This window comes from Zootoca vivipara, chromosome 12, assembly GCF_963506605.1.
Source record: "Zootoca vivipara chromosome 12, rZooViv1.1, whole genome shotgun sequence".
Lineage (NCBI taxonomy): Eukaryota > Metazoa > Chordata > Lepidosauria > Squamata > Lacertidae > Zootoca > Zootoca vivipara.
Genome location: NC_083287.1, coordinates 36,191,582 through 36,213,801, shown reverse-complemented (window position 1 = coordinate 36,213,801; position 22,220 = coordinate 36,191,582). Strand labels below are relative to the sequence as shown.

The 22,220-nt window shown below is 41.9% G+C and overlaps 1 protein-coding gene across 6 annotated transcripts in view; it reads right to left on the bottom strand.

Moving 5' to 3' along the window:
• Window positions 1–22,220, bottom strand: part of MALRD1 (MAM and LDL receptor class A domain containing 1) — a 258,550-nt gene that overhangs the window by 16,344 nt on the left and 219,986 nt on the right. For all 6 annotated transcript variants that reach the window (XM_060280800.1, XM_060280803.1, XM_060280799.1 and 3 more), the window contains 3 exons: window positions 12,751–12,833; window positions 12,561–12,657; window positions 2,889–2,952 (listed from right to left, as the gene is read on the bottom strand). In XM_060280800.1, the coding sequence (XP_060136783.1) occupies window positions 2,889–2,952; window positions 12,561–12,657; window positions 12,751–12,833 (244 nt within the window). The remainder of the gene's footprint in view (window positions 1–2,888; window positions 2,953–12,560; window positions 12,658–12,750; window positions 12,834–22,220) is intronic.

Genomic DNA, 22,220 nt, shown 5'->3' with positions numbered 1-22,220 from the left:
CAAATACAAGTAATTTTTTTAAATTTTTTTTTAGATGTAGAGGGTAAGAGGAAACATGATAGAGTCTTATACAATTACGTCTGGTGTGAAGAGCTTGTCTCTTTCTCTCACAATACTGGGAGTTGGGGTCATACAATGAAGCTGACTTTTAGAAGATTCAAGACATAAAAATTGTACTTCACACAGCACACAGTTAAACTATGGAACCTGTAGATTCATAGAACCGTAGAGCTGGAATGGATCCCAAAGGCCCTCTAGTTCAACCCCCTGCAATGCAGGAATCTGACAGATGGCCACCCAACCTCTGCTTAAAAACCTCCAGGGAAGGAGAGTCCACAGAATAGGGTGTTGGCCACCAACTTAAGTGGCTTTAAAAGGAGATTAGGCAAATTTAAATGGTTCCTAGTCATGATGGCTATAGGCTACCTCCAGGATTAAAGGCAGGATGCCTGAATATCAGTTGCTGGAGGAGCAACAGGAGGAGATGGGCATTGTCCTCATGTACTGGTTGGGGGTTTCCCTTAGGTACTTGATTGGCCACTGTGGGAAACAGGATCCTGGACTATATAGGTGTTTTTGATATGCAGGGGTCCTCTTATGTTCTTAGAACAGGATACTTATAATGGGGCATTTCGACAGCTATGGCAATGCTGTGTCACAAAACATGCTGCTGGGTTGGCTAAGCTCTGCTATTGGACAACCATTACAGGCAGTTATCATGTCAAAAATCCTTAGAGTCACAATGTTTGATTTGTCAATTGCTCATTGGAAATGCAGTTACATTTTTAATTCAGTGATCAGGTTCCTTACAATACATGCACAACACATGCAGAGAAAGAGAGGGAAAGGGAGAGATGCTCTTTGAGTCCCATTTGTTGTTGTTTAGTCGTTTAGTCGTGTCCGACTCTTCGTGACCCCATGGACCAGAGCACGCCAGGCACTCCTGTCTTGCACTGCCTCCCGCAGTTTGGTCAAACTCATGTTCATAGCTTCGAGAACACTGTCCAACCATCTCGCCCTCTGTCGCCCCCTTCTCCTTGTGCCCTCAATATTTCCCAACATCAGGGTCTTTTACAGGGAGTCTTCTCTTCTCATGAGGTGGCCAAAGTATTGGAGCCTCAGCTTCACTATCTGTCCTTCCAGGGAGCACTCAGGCCTGATTTCCTTAAGAATGGATAGATTTGATCTTCTTGCAGTCCATGGGACTCTCAATTAATGAGTCCCATTAATCAAGGGCATAGCTTTGAAGAAGCTAAGCATACTTAAATACTAATGAAATAAATGGTCCAGGCAGCCCAACCTATGGATGTTCACTTAGAAGCTCCACTTTGCACAGTGAAACTTATTTTCCAAAAAAATCTGCACAGAATTGAACTCCCTATTCAGTTCTTAAATCACACTAATTTTAATGAAACTTCCTCTAGATTGGCCCGAGTAACTTTCAAATATTTAAGGGAAACAAAAGGAATTCAATCAGAACACATTAGGCTATCTTAATTTGCACTGAAAAGATGGCTTCTGATTCTGACATCATCATGCTTCTATTTTTCAACCTGCCACTAAATGTATCCTGCCTGGATCTGTTTGAACAACATAAGAGTGTAGAGATGAAATTGGAAGGACTGCAATGAGTGTATTTCTAACACAGACACAGACAAGTGAATGACAAAATTGCAACTGAATCAATCTAATCTAAAATCAGATGTGAGGAGGCTTTTACTGAAAGTAAGTGACATATCATGGCTAATTTTACTTAAGAGATGAGCAAAATCTTATCACATATTCATGAAAAGATAAAGGAAGTTTTGTTGCTGATCAGAGCATGACAGAGAAGATGCAATAAACTTAATTTGCTTAATTTGCTTCTTGATTCCAATTGTTCTAGATAAAGTCCATTTCATTAGTTTTTATTAAATAGAGTTAATAATTATCACAAGTGGTTGCAAAGTAATTGAAAATGCAGTCAGAGGATCATCATAGAGATTTAACGTAGAGCAAAGTTTCTGGCCCACAGTGTTATTTGGTGTTTGCCTCTATTTTTAGGAAGCACGAAGGTGATATGCACCAAACAGGTTCCTAATTCCATTTGTAGGGTTTTTGTAACGGCAACAAGCTCTTTGCCACTAGCAAATGCGATTCAGGAAGCTCAAGCCAAAGAGTAAATTTTCTGCTACGTTTGGTTTGCTCTCAGTACAATTTTGCTGCTGTACATATTTTGACACCTCGGTGACAGGATTAAAAAGAAGGCTGCACACAGCATTTCATGTTTCTGGAATTTCAGAGGAGTTGCACGAGTATCACAGGTGGAGTGAAGGAAAAACTAGTCTTTTATGGATGCAACCCATCAAGCGCTACAGTTATACAATTGCCATATTTTGCAAATCAATGCATCCAAATGCCATACCAGGTGAGATGATTTGGCCCAGTATTGTCTGCTCTGCTTGACAGTAGTTCCCCAAGATCTCACTCAGAGGACTTTACTCACCATCTGCTTTGTTTAACTGAAAATGCCAAAGACTGAACCTGCAAAGCATGTACTATACCACCGCTACCCCCAGCTTCAGAGAGAATATGAACAGAAACTCATGCTGGCATCTCCTGGATTTACCAGCCTTCGGCAAAAATAATAACCGTGGCAGCGGAGATATTCCTAGCACTGAATTGCCTTCAGAGTAGAGTTTGCCAGCGTGCTGAGAATAATGTTGCAACAGGAATCTGTTCACAACTGCCAGTAAGAAATGTCATAGTTTTGAAACGCTTGTATTCTCCATTTAAATACCTTCACCGAGGGATCCTCTCATTTCATTTGATGGGCAATATACTAGGAAAACAATTGTAGGTTTAGTCTACCCATTTCCACATGTGTAGGAAAGGCTGTTTCCACCTACCTTTACACTCCGTGCCTCATAAAGTGGGTTGTCAAACGCAGTTTTGAGAATCTCTTCCTGTTTCCTATAAAAAGACACAATGTCAAAGGCTATTGCATGTCCTTAGGTTACGAAGATGACAGGAGACAAAGGGGAAACAAGGACCAAAATAAATTCTGATAAAATGATACCCTAGTAATTAGAATTATGCCATGGGAAATACAATGAAAATGGCTTCTTTTCCATCAAAGTGCTAAATTAAATGGACTTTCCAATCTTAGATCCTCCCCTTGAGGGGCAAAGAAGATTTTCATTGCATTGTAAATGCCATTTGATGCAATTTGTGAGCAAAAGGGTCACAATTTGAATATCATCATCATCATCATCATCTGAGCAAAACTATTTAATCCGAAACCTGTAATTCCCAAATAAACATTCCAATGGAACAGAAAAATATCTCAGCTGCCCACAAAGGTCTTTCAAGTTGTTCATCTGAATCAAATCCAAGGTATCGTTTTTAACTGCAAATCTTCTGCAAAAAAACACACCAGAGCCTGGTATTGGACCCTCTAAAGTTTCCCATATACAAGAATGCTCTATTTCTGCTACAGCTGCCAGAGTAATGATTAATTCCTAAAAGATCACAGTATATTCTTTTACATAACTACAGAAGAAAATCAATGGATAAAAAGGGTATAGCTATTCCAGAAATACCCCAAATAATGTGGGACATTTCCCCTCAGCCTTTTGTTTTTTTCATGTCTCTCTCTGCCTGCCCCCCCCCCCGGCCAATATTATGGAGACCTGCATTTACCCTTATATGTCTCCAACAAAAACTACTTAGGCTAATATGCATTTTGTGTTGTTTTGGCAGAATTATATATCATTTTAAAATGTTTCTCACAGATTAGTAGCAATGACCAAAATTAATTCCTTAATAAATATATTCTCTTACATTTTTGCTGTTACAGCAAAGTCTTTGCTCTGTTTTCCAGCACAGTAATCCTTCCCTAATAAATGCATTATAGATCTGACTTAAGAGTGTGTGGTCTACTCATTGCAAGAGGGGTAGAGAGAAGGTGAGCAAGAGCTTCAAAGCAGACTAAACAGGAATTGCAAAGGGGTTTAATACCCAATATCCCACGCTATATTGCTGCTTAATTCTTGAGAGTGTTTTCAACTTTGCTTGGAGCTCTCTCCTGCTTGAAAGTGTGCAAATACCCATGTTTTGAATCTAGGCATCAAGACGATTCTTTTGTTAATTACCCACATGTGGATCAAATGTATTTCCCCCTCCACAATATCTACATTAGAAAAAGTGATGAATGGGGAAAGGAATAGCCACCTGTCTTTTAGCTCCATGGTCCTGATGAAATTCACCAACACCCTTCCCTGGTGCTGCTGGTTTTTAAAGAATTGTAAAGAGATGGCAGATTGCTGATGTCTTTTATGGCCTGGTCTTCAGGGCCAGCTGCTCATTATCAGAATCTTTCAAACAAAGCAGCTTCTTAATACTGAAACGAGTGTAATTTAGAACACCCTTCACCCCAATCCACACTTCTTCTTCTTCTTTTTTAAAAAAAGAAATCAGCTATGTTAGCAAAGGCAGTAACAAGCTCCCTAGTCGGAAAAGTAATAATCCATGTGTTACTAGAAACCATCAATTGTGTGCAGAAATGGCTTGCTTGCTTTAACATTGTGGTTCGGACAAACAGCGGTTGAGTCAAAGTCACTTCAGTTAATTACATGGCTAGGACTCTAAAACCACATACCCCAACACTGTCCCACTGACCTTAAGGAGCCTTTCATTTGCAAAGCCATTTCAGCTGCCTTTGCCATTAAGTGCATTGATTTTACCTGGACAGCCAAGTCTTAGGCTGCAACCCAGTGCACATGTACTGGGGAGTAAATTCCATGGAACACAGAGTAACCTTCCTCCCAGTCAACTATATAGGATTGTGTTCCTAGACTATCATGGTGCAGAGGTTTCACATACTACAGGCAACTCCCTGTTTGTGCAGGGGCTGCGTTCTGGGTCATTGCATGCTTCAGTGGTCAGGCATAAGCCCGTTCTGCCCCTGCTCCACCCCCATTCCTCCCCCTTCCATAGCTGAAATGACATGCACAAAATGATCACCATCTGTATTAGTACATTTGGGGTATGTATGTATGTATGCAGTGCTTTTTTTCTAAAAAAATGTTTAGGGGTACTCTCATTTTCCTACTCATATTGAAATAGGGCACAGGGTATGTGTACCCCTGCATCCCCCCAGAAAAAAGCACTGTATATATGTATCTGTCTATCAATCCATCCAAGTTTGCTTCCAATCTACTGAAGCTGACTAGAGACACATACCCTTCTCAACCATTACATCCTAGACCAGGCATCCCCAAACTTTGGCCCTCCAGATGTTTCGGACTACAATTCCCGTCATCCCTGACCACTGGTCCTGTTAGCTAGGGATCATGGGAGTTGTAGGCCAAAACATCTGGAGGGCCGCAGTTTGGGGATGCCTGGACTAGACCCATTCCTCCCCACTGAAGATTTCTGTCAGCAATTTTACTTGCTATTTTTTAAAGAAAAAAACAAGAAGGCTCTTCTAAAAAAGTCCCGAGGAGTAATTTGAGCTAATCTCATTCTTATAATGTTTACTTGTTGTCTGACATAACACAGACATTACCCTTATTGGAAATAATAGCACATGGTTAAAGTAATCAGCAATCTAGCCTTCACGAGGTCTCACAATTATGAAGCTGTGTTGCCACTTTACAGCAAGAAGGAGAAAGCCAACCCACGGCCTGCAACTTCTCCAAAGTAATCAGAAAATAGGCCAGAATATTATACTCATTCATATTATCGTACTTTGTCTATGAAAGGAAAACAGAAAATAGTTCCAACTTAGCAAGGTTAGAGAGAAAAAGCAGGGATCAATTTGAAGTTTGGGGAGAAAATGCCGGTGGCCTAGATTTCTAGAGAAAACAAATGTTTAGTGAAAGAGTTCAGTCAGTTTTTAAAAACAGCAACCAAAAATACGGTTGAGAGGAAAACTTAAATCATATTGGATTGCCAATGTAGAACACATGAAGAACTGGGTTGGTTCCCCCCCCTCTAAACTATTAATATATTAGAGTTACAAATAATGATTATGTAACATGCATTTCACAGCTGATATCTCATCCTTACCAACCAAAGTTGGAGACAGGCAATACAGATCACAAAAAAATTAATCGAGGCTTAAAGAAATCCTAGAATAGCAATAAGCATTTGGGTGCCCTCTAATTGCTGTTATTTTCTTTTATCTTTCTTTTACAATATATCCACTATTTCTTTTGACCCAAGTCCTCAATGTAACTTAAGCCACAGCTCTGTGGAAGCCACTGTTCCAAATGACAATCCCATATGACTGGTGTTGGAGGGGCTGTGTCTGATTGGGCAATCACTTAAGCCAGGACTGTTTCCCATTGAAACAACAGTCATCAATAGAGTAGCATAATTCAGCTGCTGTCTTCAGATCTCTAGTTAGGGCTGGGAGGGACCCCTGTCTCAAACCCTGGAGAGCCACTGCCAGTCAGTGTGGACATTATGGAACTGTATGGTCCATAATGTCCTGACTCAGCATAAGGCAGATTCCTGAGTTCCTAACCTAGTTTATAATTCCTTTGTGCACAAGGATTCAGCCCCTCCACTGGTGTGAATCAGGATGCTACATCTTGCTGCACATGGCTCTCTGGACTAGGTTGCTCACGTAGGAGGACAAACAAAGTAGGAGGAAGCTTGCTGTCATATGAGATATGGAGAAACCAGCCCCTCCTCCATCTTACCTTCACTTGAGATATCACCTAATAAGGAAGAAAAACTCTTTGAAGTGTGTCGGGGGGGGGGAGATGCCAACCAAACTATGAAATAAACTGATCCCTCAGATACAAACTTTAAAAGATGCACAAAAGGTTCCATAAATAACATTCTTTTTTATCATTGCAAAGTTCCGCTGCACACAATTTGAGCTGGGGGAAAAGGAATCTTATTTATTCCATTTACTCCACTCAGCTGATGAAACATGGGTCAAGATAGACTGCAGTCAGAGTCAAGTGGCGCTTTTGTTGATTGGCTCAGAAATCCTGTACCTTTATATTTCTTGCTTGATTAGGCTCTTAATACATAGCCAGGTCCACCTTCTTCTACACTTCACTTCACTTCAGGCACTTTCTGCCCTTCTACATCATTTTCTACTGGGGGTCTCCGTATTGCTCATTATTGCCACTCCCAAGTCCATCCCAGATGACAAATGATTTTGTTGTTTGCTTCTGAATAGCAAAAGAACATTCTATGCCGTTTCTTTGCATTCTGTCACACACATAGTCATAAACATATAATATGTGTCAAGGCATGTCCTTTGGGGGAAAAGACTAAGGGACTATGGATTAAAGCTCTTTTAGCTAGGTGGTGAAGCAGATTTCTAGCTGAAAATAAATGATTTTGAAGAAATTATAAATAGATAAAAGTGATTATTCAGAGAAGAGGATAATAAGTGTTTTCTCCTTTCTGCCTGGAAGTAAGATATTGTTACTCATTTACAACCTGCTATGCTCTTCATAGCTTCAAATTCAATTTGGATAAAAAGAATAAATCAGGGGTGCACTGCAATCTGTTTAAAACTAAGTGGGAGTCAAAATAAGTGAATACAGATGAAACCACAACACATGGGAATTGAAGCTTTGGGTGCGTATTTTTTCTTACATATGATATAATTAACTTTACAATGATTTCCAAGAAACTCTGGAGCCTAATCCTGCTAAAGAAGACACGAAGATTGAACGAATGGTGTCAGAAAGCAAGCCAGCATTGTAATTGACAGGTCTATCTGCCAACAGAGTAAAGCCTGGGGTGTCCAGCACAAAATCTGATGGACTTATTTGTCTGAAATTTGGCAGGCTTCATTCTCTCAGAAGAGGCTAGCCTACCCATAGCTGCCAAGTTTTTCCTTTTCTCGCGAGGAAGCCTATTCAGCATAAGGGAAAATCCCTGTAAAAAAGGGATAACTTGGCAGCTATGAGCCTACCTGCAAACTTAATCCAATTGTGTTTAAAAACTGTAAAAGGTAGAGGCAAGTTGCAATTTCTCCATTTAAATCAATGCCCTGCTCCTGTTTCTGCTTAACTTCTCCAGATCAGAGTGATTTATCCAGCAGAAGAACAATGTGCATTTAGAGAGATGGTTCATTAGATTCATAGCCATTGGCTTCAATGACTGATGCAGCTAAGTTGGATAAAATATCTTTGTTTTGGCATCTTTAGTTTAGGGGAAGGCCTTTGGCTCAGTTACCTGGCATCATGCCTTGCATGCAAAAGGTGTCAGGTTGGCTCCCCAGTGTCACCATGTAGGGCTGGGAAAGACCATTTCCTGAAACCCTGGAGAGCTGCTGTCAGTCAGTGTTGACAGTACAGTACTGAGTTAGATGGATTGAGCGAGTGTAAGGCAATTTTGCATGATCTGGACAAAGTTGGTGGCACTTAATTCCCATTGAAATAATTGATAAAACTTAAGTCACGATTTAGCTTAAATCTCATTGATTTTAATACGAAAGAAGCACAAGTAGCCTGGAGAAGAGAAGGTTAAGGGGTGATATGATAGCCATGTTCAAATATATGAAAGGATGTCATATGGAGGAGGGAGAAAGATTGTTTTCTGCTGCTCCAGAGAAGCGGACACGGAGCAATAGATTCAAACTTCAAGAAAGAAGATTCCACCTAAACATTAGGAAGAACTTCCTGACAGTAAGAGCTGTTCGGCAGTGGAATTTGCTCCCAAGGAGTGTGGTGGAGTCTCCTTCTTTGGAGGTCTTTAAGCAGAGGCTTGACAGCCATATGTCAAGAATGCTTTGATGGTGTTTCCTGCTTGCAGGGGGTTGGACTGGATGGCCCTTGTGGTCTCTTCCAACTCTATGATTCTATGATTCTAACTAACTTAGCCTTGATCCACCCCATTGTATTTAATTCAAGCTTGAAATAAAATGAAAGCAGGATGGACACAAATATTTTCCTCCTACACACCAATCAGCTGAAAGACATTAAAGTACTTTACCCTCATTAGGTCAAATGAGGACAGCCGCCAATGAAAGAGGTAAACAGCTGCTGACTGCTAGCTATTTTCTAGTCCTTTGCTCCAAAATGAAATCTCTGGAGTTTAGACATCATTAATATGCAAAGCCTTGATATTCTAACCAGTTAGGAATTTCTGAACAAAAAGTTTGATCACTGTGCTAACTAGAAGCAACAGGGTTACCCCTATATCAACTTTTCATTGAGACAAAGAAACGTCCTTTTGCCAAGCCACTGGGTTGGCTGTTGTTGAGTTACATCTAGGAAGAGTTCCAGTCCTGCAAACGACTTTTCCAGATGACTGACTGAAGACTTAGCATTTCAAAAAAAGAGAGAAGCTAACGTGAAGCTTTTTTGGAAGCTACACTCTTACCAGTTGTAATGAAGAATATTTAGCACTGCAAGTGTCAAACCTGTATGAAATGGAAGTTCAACATAAAACAACAGTCCAACCTCTTTGCCGACCACTATAGCCCTGATCCTTTCAAAAACATACTTTAGCGTCATATAAGCCTATAGGTCAGGGGTAAAGAACCTGTGGACCCCCAGATGCAGCTGGACTACAACACCCATGATTCCCGACCATTGGCCATGCTGGCTGGGGCTGACAGTAGTTGCAGTCCAGCAATAGCTGAAGGGTCACAAGTTTCCCACCCCTGCTGTATGTTTATCTCTCTTCCAGGGCTTTTTTTCAGTCAGAACTTGCCTGAACTCAGTTCCAGCACCTCTCAGGTAGGTGCCATTGCCATTATAAGCAAGCAAGCAAGCAAGCAAGCAAGCAAGCAAGCAAGCAAGCAAGGGAGGGAGGTGTTCATGGTGAGTTCTGGCACCTCTTTTTCTAGAAAAATAGCACTGCTCACTTCCGAATAGGGCATTCACATTAGCAATACATTTGTAGGGTCAGTTGCAACTGCTTAATCTGAAACAGACCACAACAAGGTCTTCCTTTTACTGTGTACCTGTATCCAAAGGTTATCCTCTGTTCTGCGGCACTTCTCAAGCCTTCCACCTGGTCTGTCCTAACCACCAAATTCAACCTACAGCACCCTTCAAGACAGCTGTCCGCCACCCAGCCCAGCACAATCCTTCTGTATTGCTTATTGCATGGATTTATCTCCATACAATTTGCTTTTTGTCATATAACCTTCACTTTTCTCATATGTTACTCCATTAGTCACCTTTTCTTCAAGAGGTACAATAGTTGTAGACTAGACTTTCACAAAACTTTATCTTAATTGACTTTTTCACCAGTAAAATACATAAAGTTGGAATATGGACACACAACACTTTTACATGAATTTGTCCTCTGGCACGAAGCCTTGAAGCTGAATTTCCTAGGTCATGTGTTCCTCCTGGGTAAGTGACAGTGCTATGTTCGCCAGCCAGTTGCCTCAAGCCATCAGAGCACTATCATGTGCATAGATTTATTTGGGTTTCTGTTACTTATAAATTTTGCTGAGCTGGATGTTGTTCTGAGGTACAGAAGAAACTTCAAAGGAAATAATTTCTGAAATTATCAATGCTGCTGGTCCTACACACTTGGAATTTATATTTTGACATCATGGAGGTCAAGAGTCCTTTGCAAGTTTAATTCTATATAGCAAGTAACCTCCTTGGTGATGATGATACTCCATATCCTTGTCTGATACACACTTCACACACACTTCAATATCAACTCACAGAAGCCCTATTCCATAGTTCCCATTGCCCCCCAGCCCCCCACCATAAATGGGGGGGATTAGAAACAAGCTAAAGGAAGAAATATCCTGGTATTTTCCCCTACACTATAATCCCATATTTCCAAAAGGCATTTCTGCACAATTCTTTTGCTCAATAAATGCACCTGTGCTTCTTCTCACTTATCAAGCACTGATGAAAACATGCTCAAGTTGTCGCAGTAGCACATATTTCTATACCTCTTGAAGCTCGATGTTTTATTTATTTATTATTTTCACACTTATATCACACCTTTCCTCCAAGGAGCTCAAAGTTGTGCATACAACTCCCCCCTTCCCATTTTATCCCCACAACAACTCTGAGGTATATTAGGCTGAGAGATTGAGGCATTATTTTACTGATTATGCAGAAAGGATATAACCTAAGGTAGGTGTAAAGGTAAAGGGACCCCTGACCATTAGGTCCAGTTGTGACCGACTCTGGGGTTGTGGCACTCATCTCGCGTTATTGGCCAAGGGAGCCAGCGTACAGCTTCCAGGTCATGTGGCCAGCATGACAAAGCCGCTTCTGGCAAACCAGAGCAGCACACGGAAACGCTGTTTACCTTCCCGCTGTAGCGGTACCTATTTATCTACTTGCACTTTGACGTGCTTTCAAACTGCTAGGTTGGCAGGAGCTGGGACCAAGCAATGGGAGCTCACCCCGTCGCGGGGATTCGAACCGCCGACCTTCTGTTCGGCAAGCCCGAGGCTCTGTGGTTTAACCCACAGCGCCACCCGCTGTGTACAGAGGGGGAAATTTAAAAAAGGAAACTAAAACAGAGTAGGGCAGAACAGATGACCTGCAATGACCATACCTTCCTTAAGTAAGTGCAAACATATAAAACTGCCTCATGTCAAACCAGATCATGTTGGTCCAGTCTTGTGTACTCTGACTGGGAGTTGTTTGCCAGTATCTTAGTCTTTCCCAGTTGGGCGCCTAAGATCTTTTCAACCAGCGATACAGAAGATTGAACCTTGAAACTTATGCTTGTGCCAGGGTATGAAACACTCTCCGATTACTAGCATGACCAAAGCTGACTGCGAGTTCCATCTGGCATGGAGACTGCACACAGACTCAATTCAGCACACACTGGCATGGCTTGAGAATAAAGCAGAGCAAATTTCAGGCAGTGCTCTGGGGATATAGAAGTCCGATGTTGCTCCAGCAATGAACAAGCTGAAACGGAGTCCTTCTGCAGCAGTAGGACTAACTGCTAGCAGTCTAATTGCTAGCAGCATCTGTGCTGCAAGATGCTGCTGTATTGAAAGGGGCCAGCCCTTCTCCAGTCACCTCCTACTTCTGTAGAGGAGCCTCGGGTCTTCCTGAGCCTTCTGCAGTAAAGTTCTTTGGAGAGTTAGAGGAAGGCAGTGCCATAACCTTGGGTGGTGGGTACAGCCATGCAGTTTCATCTGGTAACAGTGGTTCTGGGGCTGGCCCTGTGTGCCCTTCTGTTTCAGGTTTGGAGTCGCTGCCTCCATCACCCCATGATGATACACTTGACTCCTGGTCCCTGACACTATGGAAGCTAGTGTTCGTTTGCTGCTTGATTTGCCTTTGGAAAGGTTTTGCAAAATAACACGACTAACCCTTGAAACTGCCCCTAAAATCGATGTTGTTGAATTTGTACGAGCATGGGGCTTTAATGTGTCTTTAAAAGCACTCGTGCTCAAGCATTCAAGTTTCAACTCATTCCCCTTTGACCCTTATACCCACTTGAAGTTGTCTAGGGTTGAAAAACTTTTGTAGTATTCTTGTTGGTGCACAGCCCTGAGGCAGGATTAAAAAGCTGAACTAAGAAAATGGGCTGCTATTCCCTCTGCTTTGTTCCACACCGGGGCCTGATTTTCTTTGTACACAATGAAAGACTTCACTTACGTTCTTGGCAATTTCCTCTTTGAAAGGATGCATGAAACAGCGACTGCAATTTCAATCAACAGGAAAGCTAATCCAATCCCTAGCCCAGTCCAAGTATCTGCAGAGACAAGCAAGGGAATGAGATAAATAAGCAAAGGAACGTATCCACAAAATTGCCTGGAGATAATTTTATTGATTTGACTGGACTCACCATTTTGCAGGGAACCAGAAGATGGAGTCGGAGGAGACTTAGCCTTCATGTGGCAACGGTTTCCCTTCCACTCCTTTTCACATCTGGTGATGGTGAGTGGGGAGGATTGTTGTCAGACATGAGAAAATGAATATTAAATATGCACCATAACATATAATGTGGCACAAACAGAGCCTAGGACTGTACTTAAAACATGAAGAATAAGTTCAATAATGCAACTGAAATGAGGAGTACATAATCTGTCAATGTCCATGTAAATGTGTGAATAAGATTTGCTTGGAATCTAGCTCAGAATTAACATGTACACCCTAAATTTCCAGAACAAACTGGAAGGGCAGGAACGCAGAACACAATAGCATTCATCACCATAGCCAGTTCCATGGACCTACTGGGGAGCTAATGGAGAAAATATTTTGTTTACTAATTAAAAGAACAAATCTTCTTTCTCTTTTTGTTTTACTTCCCCTTCCAGGAAACAGTAGGGTTTTAATTTTTTTTTTTTTTTGCCAAACTGCCACTCCAAAATTAGGCAGCAAATTATACCAATTTAAACATCCCACAGTTTATACGGTACCTAAGTATTTGCATCTTCCCTTACTGCTGTGCTGACAATGTCAACCTGTGCTAATACAAACACCCTGTGTTGTGATTTCACACTACAGTGGTACCTCTAGTTACGAACTTAATTCGTTCCAGAGGTCTGTTCTTAACCTGAAACTGATTTCACTAATGGGGCCTCTTGCTGCTGCTGCGCTGCTGGCACACGGTTTCCATTCTCATCCTGGGGCAAGGTTCTCAACTCGAGGTAGCTCTTCCAGGTTAGCAGAGTTTGTAACCTGAAGCGTTTGTAACCAGAGGTGTTTGTAACTGGAGGTACCACTGTATTAGTAAAGAGGCTCTATTCCTATAGATGCTTTTCAGTCTTGACTGAAAAGTAACCAACCACCTTATTGTGAGCCCCAAAGTCTCGTATTTAGGGCATTTCTGGTTGTAATGCTCACTTTTCTCTAATTCCACTGCCATTTTAAAGCTAGGTAAGATGAAGATGAGCGCCGCAACCCCAGAGTTGGTCACGACTGGACCTAATGGTCAGGGGTCCCTTTACGTTTACCTTAAGATGAAGATGCTCTCAACTGTTTACTCCTTTGACCAAAGATATGGTACTCTGCTCGTTTTGGATGGGGTTGCATGCCCCAAAGTCCTTAGCTTGAGGGTGCTATTAGACCTGGCCCTTATCTTGGATATTTAAGGAGTATGCATGTGACACAAGAAAGCCTTTTAGTAACTGAAGCTGGTGCTTCAATTATGGCCCCCTTTGGATAGAAACAGCTTGGTCACAGTAGCCCATGCCCTACTAACATCCAGTTCAGACTACTGCAATATTTTGCATGTGGTGCTGCCTTTGAAGACTACTCAGAAACTTTGGTTAGTGTAGAATGTGGAGCAAGCTTTCCTGTCTGGTACTAGCATCCGGGAATATATCTTTCCAATATTGAAAGAATTTCATGGGCTTCCTATTTGTTTCCAGGCATAATTCGAAGCACTGATATCAACCTCATAGCCTTTTGTAGCCTGGGGTTTGCGTATCAGAAAAACTGCCAAATGAAGTTGCCTGGGTATTAAGGTCTTCAGAAATAAGGCTTGTGATGACCGAGTGGTAAGAGGACAACAGATCTTTAAAATAAAAATAAAAATGGAAGACAATTCCACTATTATGTATCTAGTCTTAAAGGAAAGAGTGAGTTTCTTTGAATGTGGTAAAAATGTCGATGCACAGATGAAAGATGAAGCAAGCAGAAGACAAAAAGCTGCAGTTCTGGAAAGCTGGAAACTGGCAAGGGAAGCAATGAAATTGGATCTCAGGAGATTGGGTGGAACAGTGATGAAATCAGGGAAAGAATCAGAGCGAGAGAGGCAAAAGAGAGAGGGAAGATGTAGAGGGGAAAACAACAATGAGAAAATGAGAAAATACAGATCTGTGATTTTTTAAGCCATATGATTACTCTTCTAAATAACCATTTCAAACAGGCAGCAAACCTGCAATTGTCAGCCTTGGATCTGCAAAAAAACAAAGCAGCAACTTGATATATGAGCTGTTGCCATAGCTGCCAAGTTTTCCCTTTTCTCGCGAGGAAGCCTATTCAGCATAAGGGAAAATCCCTTAAAAAAAGGGATAACTTGGCAGCTATGGCTGTTGCACAATATTCAGGGCTGCATGACACCACTGTCTGTGCTTTTAGATGATGGGCATGAAGGCCCAGTTAAGCCAAATGCAAATAATATTGTTATACACTCCATACTTTGCAAGCGGTGAAAATTTTCAGAGGCAGCACTATGCATGTTCCACTTCACTTGGAGGAGGGCTCACTGGAGCCTTAGGACTCCATTGCTGTATTTGGCTTATTTACAGGTAGTGCATCAGTGGAAGCAAGCAGTAAATACTGTATACAGCTTCTCATCAGATCTCCATAACAAGGCACCTTGCACCCCTAAGAGGCACTCAGCCACCAGCTAATTCTCAGCTCTCTCTCCGTCCCTCTTTGTTTCAAAATGCTGCCTTTGATCCTTCACACACACACACACACACACACACACACACACACACACACACACCAGCCTCTCATCATCTTCCAAGTCCTGACAGTCTTCACAAAAATTTGTCAGCATTTTAGTGTCAATTTCTTCTAATATACCCATGATTGGCTGCAAAAAAGTGTGAACTTGAAAGGATGGCTATGTTTGGGTCCACCTCTTGTTTTGGGAAGGGTGAATTAAGTAAGTTCACTTTTAAATGTGAACGGAGCAATATTTCTCCCCCCTCTCTGTGCTCACCTGAATTCTTTGAGCTGTGAGAAGTCCCAGGGGTACCTTCTCAGGTTTGGTTTTCTTTGGAAGGAGGTAACTGGAGATTTTTTGTTTCTTTACAACAAATAAATAGGTTGAGTATTGGTGGAGGTGGATCTTGAAGGCTCCAATAGATTGCCAAATCCACCACTCCCACATCAAAACTCTAGGGTGACAAGTCAGTTGCAAGCAGATTACAGATCCCCAAGAAACCCAGCTTTGTTCTCAGTCTGCCTCAAAAAATGCCATATTCTCCATTTGTTCCTTCTAACATGCAGACTTAGCTTGGCCCTTCCTGCAGGTCCTTGGGTGTGGGTGGGGTAAGGAGGAAAGGCACATCTCTTCCAGAACAATCTCTGATTAAAATAAAAAAAATTCCTTCAGTAGCACCTTAAAGACCAACTAAGTTTTTATTTTGGTATGAGCTTTCGTGTGCATGCACACTTCTTCAGATGAAGAAGTGTGCATGCACACGAAAGCTCATACCAAAATAAAAACTTAGTTGGTCTTTAAGGTGCTACTGAAGGAATTTTTTTTATTTTACTTCGATCCAGACCAACACGGCTACCTACCTGTAAACAATCTCTGATTACTTCCTAGTAATTCAGGAAGATATTAAAAATAGTTCCCATGGCAACAAATAACTCCCCAACAAATAGTGTGGGCAAATGTGTCTGGCCACACTTGTCCAACCAACTCAACCACTTCAGCAGTCTACCTCTTGTCTAAATCCTCCACTCTTATAATCATAGAAGCACATTATTCGGAAAACATCCTGAAGGTCATCCAGCCCAATCTCAAACTTGCAACACAACATTTTACCTATGAATTCTTATGCCTCAATACAAGTGTAGGTTTGAAACCTACACTTGCCATGAACTCACTAAGTTAGCATCATGCAAGTCACTCTCTCTCAGCCTCATTTGCACATCTGCAATTTGGGGATAACAACTATGACCTATCTTACAAGGTTAGCCTCTCTTATCACAGTTCCTTTTATCTTTTTGATGCCACAGACTATGACACCTATTCTCCTTGGGGGCATTCGTATGCAGAAACAGTACTCAAGCAATGGATGGTACATGCAGCCCTTAGCAGTTTGGTCGACAACAACAACTATTGCTCTTCCCTTGCCACACTTGGGCTGCATTGCACAACTCTTTAAAATCAGGAAGGAAAATGAGTTGTTTTCTTTCACCCGAGTACGGTAACTGCTATTGGGCTCAGTGTCTTGAGTAGCAGCCTGATGGTACACAAATAATATTGTGGAATAAAGACCTTCCAGGGAAGTGATCAAATATGTACCCTCTGTGGAATTTGTTCATCCTACACTAGCAAGGAAAGGGAAGGTTCCTTAATAAGCCTCCTTGCCAGAGTCCAATTTATTTTGAAGACAGGCAATTGCCAGAAGTTACCAAGGAAATCCCCTAGGCCACAAAGCACTAAAATTTCCACATTAAATACAAGCAATTAATTTGCCTGGACTAATTGCTTCATGACTAACTAGCGGCAGCACATTTTTGTAACTGTGCTTTATCATAAAAATGCCACCCATTTGCAATCTGAAGCCCAAAGATAACCATTTCTATACACAAAATATTTCTATATCCCGACAAGGAACATCCTTTTCCTGACAACATATGGCAGATGAGAGATAAACCAGCCAACAGGGTTCTTCCATTATCATACGTATCCTTATATCCAACTGCCAAAACATTTTCTCCAATCTGCTTGGGAGGCACAGGCACACTGTAGGAAGAATGGTTGACTCATCCTGTTTGGACTCTACCCACAGGGCTGGATTTATAATGGTGCAATTTGGTAGAATGTTGGAAAGTGGGAGCAGGTTTCATTTTTTTTCTTCACCAAGCAATCAGTAATCCCTGGGGTCCTAAAGAGTTATGGACCCCACTCCATGCACTTTTCTGACTGTATGGTTTTCAATACCATTTTACTTGAAAGGGTAAAATAGTAAAAACATGATTTTTTAAAAAATCATTTTAAAATGAAAGCAGTCCACAATGACCCACCCCCAGTGGCTACAGGCCAAGGAAGTAAGCTCAGTTGAACACGAGGGGATTTATGTATCTAAAACATGCAATAATCAGGCCAGATTAAGATTGGTTAAAACCTTAGATATGCACTCATCTGAGGGGTGAGGGCAGAAAAATATGGCTATTTATAGTATCAAGATACAGTCATACCTCGGTTTAAGTACGCCTCAGTTTGAGTATTTTCAGTTTAAGTACTCCGCGGACCTGTCTGGAATGGATTAATCCACTTTCCATTACTTTCAATGGGAAAGTTTGCTTCAGGTTAAGTACGCTTCAGGTTAAGTACGGACTTCCGGAACCAATTACACTCATACCTCGGGTTAAGTACGCTTCAGGTTGAGTACTCCATAGACCGTCTGGAACGGATTAATCCACTTTCCATTACTTTCAATGGGAAAGTTCACTTCAGGTTAAGTATGCTTCAGGTTAAGTACAGACTTCCGGAACCAATTGTGTTTGTAAACCAGTACACCACTGGTTAAAGGAACCAACATTTTATGCCTAGGATACAAGCAGTAAATTTCCTTTTGCAGCCATTTTGTGTCTCCTATACCCAGGGCCGTCTTAAGGTCCTCGGGCGCCCTGGTGCAGGGATCCCTCGGGCGCGCGCCCCCCCACTCTTAAAAAAAAGAAAAGAAGGAAAACTCACGGCGGCCCCCGCACCTCACAGCCGTGCTGTGCCGGTCTGCTGCTGAGGCGCGACAGGAGCTGCTCGCAGCCAGGCCACCTCCGAGTGTCGCGGGCCATTTCCGTGGCCCGCCTGCCGAGCTCCACGCGCCGGCCAGAGACGCAGCTGGCTGAGTGCAGGATGTGGCTGTCGGGGTTTCTTCCCGCCAACAGGGCACTGCGTTTCATTGGTAGAGGATCTGACATGTGGCGTTGCCTCTACCAATGAAACGCAGCGCTGGGGTGAGGGATGACGCGTGTTCGGCGCATGCGTAGAAGTGCGAAATTGCACTTCGTGCATGCGCCATAGCGGTGCTTTGACATCTGAAAACCTTGATCGTCTTCGTAAGTTGAGGTACCACTGTATATGATACAGTTATACCTCGGTTTGCGACTGCAATTTGTTCCGGGGAGCTGCTTGCTCCCCGAGTTCGTCGTAAACTAAGGGGCTCTTCTGTGCGTGCGCGAAGCGCCAACAGAGCACTTCTGCACATCCGCACACTGCGGAACCTGGATGTAAACACTTCCAGGTCCGTGGCGGTCACAAACCAATCGGTCGCAAATGGAGGCGGTCACAAACCAAGGTATGACTGTAGTCATCTTCAAATATTTCAAGGGCTGTCACATGGAAAATGGAGCAATCTTGTTTTCTCCTGCTCCAGAGGGTAGGACCTGAACTGGATCCAAGTTATGACAAAAGAGATTCCGACTAAACACCAGGAACAACATTCTGCCAGTAAGAGCCATTCAACAGTGGAATAGACTCCCTCAGGAGGGAGCCTTCCTTGGCGGCTGTTAAGCTGAGGTTGGATGGCCACATTTGTCATGGATGCTTTAACTGAGAATCCTGCATTGCAGGGGGTTGGACTAAATGACCGTTGGGATACCTTCCAACTCTACTGTTTTATGATCTCTGTTGACTTCCTTCTGCACATTGCATTTGGCAGGAAGGTGTGTGGAGTATGATTGCTAGAATTAGAGTGATTTGGTTCATATGTACAGCGGCTGCTTAGCATAAAATTAGCAGACATAGAATGCATGTTAACTAAGTTCATGCTGGGCAGTAGCTCCCTCCTTGTTCAAGAGAGCCTACACCACACAAGTTCATGTGCAGCCCAAACTGTCCACTCCAGGTGGAGGGTAGCTAGTAGGTTGTGGAGCAGTAGGGATGAGTCTAGGGCAGGATGCTCTTGAGAGCTCCTGGGCCTTGACCAGGGCCCAAACTGGCTGCTTGCTAGTGGCCAACCCTTGGTGCGCAGTTCGTATACTCTGTGTATGCATCATTTGTACCACCCTGAAATTTGTCTATGATGGAAGGACCTGCTGTACCAGACAAGTTTAAACAATTTTGCATTTGAATATTATTTTACTTCTGTATCATTTTAAATATTGTGCATGCTGGCCACCCAAAATGTAATAGGGCACAAATAAAATGCTGCTTGGATTTAAAGTATAGAAGTGAGAAAGCACCATGCCTTGTCAAATAATTTTTGAAACATGAGTTTAAAGCTTTTCATTTCAATCTTGGCCATAGGATGGTTTCCGTGAGTTATTTTCTTGACCACGTAAGTTGGCAAACTTCTGATTCCCCCCCCCAAGTGTCATGTATTCTTAGATTCCTAAAGTTTGAGTAAGTTCTTTAAAATTGCAGCTTTTGTTTAAGAAGCGGAAACCCAAATGGAATAAAGATGTACACGCGTCTGCAATAAGCAGGGTTAGTAAAGCACCCCTTTAAAGGTAATGCCTTTTTGAAGGAACTTTAAAAATTAACACCAGTGATTACATTTAAATGAAGCAAGTCCTTTAATTAACACTGGAAGGGCTTTCAAACAATCATTTGACTGTTCAAGACTGCTTCTTAAAAGTCTAGAGGGACTGCTTAGTTTGAAGAATAAGCACGAACCTCTGAATCTGTATTAGAAATCTGTAATTGCCTCAGTCTGGCCTGTTATCATCATAGTCAGGAACTTTCTAGATGCACTTGGGTTGCTATCTTATATAATGCCTGCCTAATTTCCAGGGACATCTCTGATTTAGAGAAGCCGTCCCTGTTTCTGATTTGATCCAGGAATGCCCACTTTTCCTTAGGATGTCCCTATTTTCACTGGAGAAATGTTAGAGGGTATGGAGTTATCCATCCCCTGAGCTGTCTGAAGGCAATCCTGTACCGTATAGGGAAGTTTTTTTTAAAAAAGAAAATGTTTAATGTTTTATTATGTTTTATATATGTTGGAGGTGTACAGAGTGGGTGGGGCAACCCAGCAAGATGTATAAATAGTAAAATTATCATTATGGAATGGGACATCCCTATTTTCATCAGAGAAATGTTGGAGGGTATGTTTCTGTAGACAGTGGATGCTCGGGTTGCAAACGTGATCCGTGTGGGAGGCACATTCGCAACCCACAGCGTTCACAACCCGCAGCGCCACGTCTGCGCACGTGCGGGTTGCGATTTGGTGCTTCTGCGCATGCGCCAAAATGCGGAAGTAACCTGTTTGGGTACTTCCGGGTTCAGCGTGGGACACAACCTGAAAAGACGCAACCTGAAGCATCTGTAACCCGAGGTATGACTGTAACATGCTTTAACTATTCCGAAAACAGTATACTGTATATATTTTAACAGACTACTGTAGATACATACATGCATAATTTTACTTGTATGCAGTCTTTGCATCATTAAAACCCTGCTCAAGGCAACATACAAAATGAAAAAACCTACATAAATTACAAACACAACAAAAGTACCCATGAACAGTAAAACATCAACAAGTTGAACCAAATTGAAACAATTTCCATATAAATCATAACATCTAAAATAGATACAAAAATTAATATCAATAGCACCAAGACACACAAAAACATGTTATGTATATCTGAAAACATTATGTTAGTAAGCAAATGGAAGGTGGCTTTTGAGTTCATTTGAGAAAAATAAAAACAAACTTAGCCACCCATTTGCCTACTAGACCCTGATCAACAGAGCCTGAGTTCCCTGATTTTACCTGCATAATATAATAACACAGGTTTTTTTCTTCCGCTGATCCTGTTCCTAAACCCCAGTTCTCATTAGTGATTTCAGTTATAAGATGTCACAATTATTTATGCTGTTTACAGTTCTCTCCCTGCCCTTCAAACCCCACTGCTCTGCAAAAGCCTCTCTGAATATATGTCTGTAATGCAGGATAATACTTCATGCATCTGATGAAGTGAATTCTAATCACTGGAAGTTTTTTTCATAATAAAGGTGTTAGTCGAAGGTGCCACAAGACAGGCTGTCATTTTTGCTGCAAGAGACTATCTTGGTTACCAGTCTGGAAACCATTGTTTATTTTTATGTAATCTGCTTCTCTCCCCCACCCCTGGACCTGCGATGTTCAATTTAATTGAAATCAGTTGAGCTATAAGCAGGAGTTGCCCTAATAAAGTTGCCTTCCGAACAGTCATGGCTCTATTACCTGCTAAATAATCATACAGCAGATAGGATATTGCAATATTCAGACACTTTTGTCACATCTGCACTATAGTGTGCTAGAAAGCAGAACATGACCATTCATCGCAGTCAAAGGATGCTAAGTATCAGCTTCCCACTGTTGTTTACCTTCTGGATATCTTCCCCATGAATGAATCTGCAAGGCCCCGATAACATTAATCAGTCTGTTATTTTATAGGTTCAAACAATGATGGTATTTCATTGTATGCATTATGTCACACATGTCCTAAAAACAATTCTGTGATAAAATTCTGCGCTTCTTTCTCTTATCCACCCCCACCCTCCAAATCTCAGTGTGGTATTCTTATCAGCTGAAATGGCCTGTTTCAATTGGAGCTTGCCAGAATAGGACATTACTTCTGCCAGGTGGATTGCAGTACATATTGGAGAGAATAAATCATTTTGTCATTCCCAAG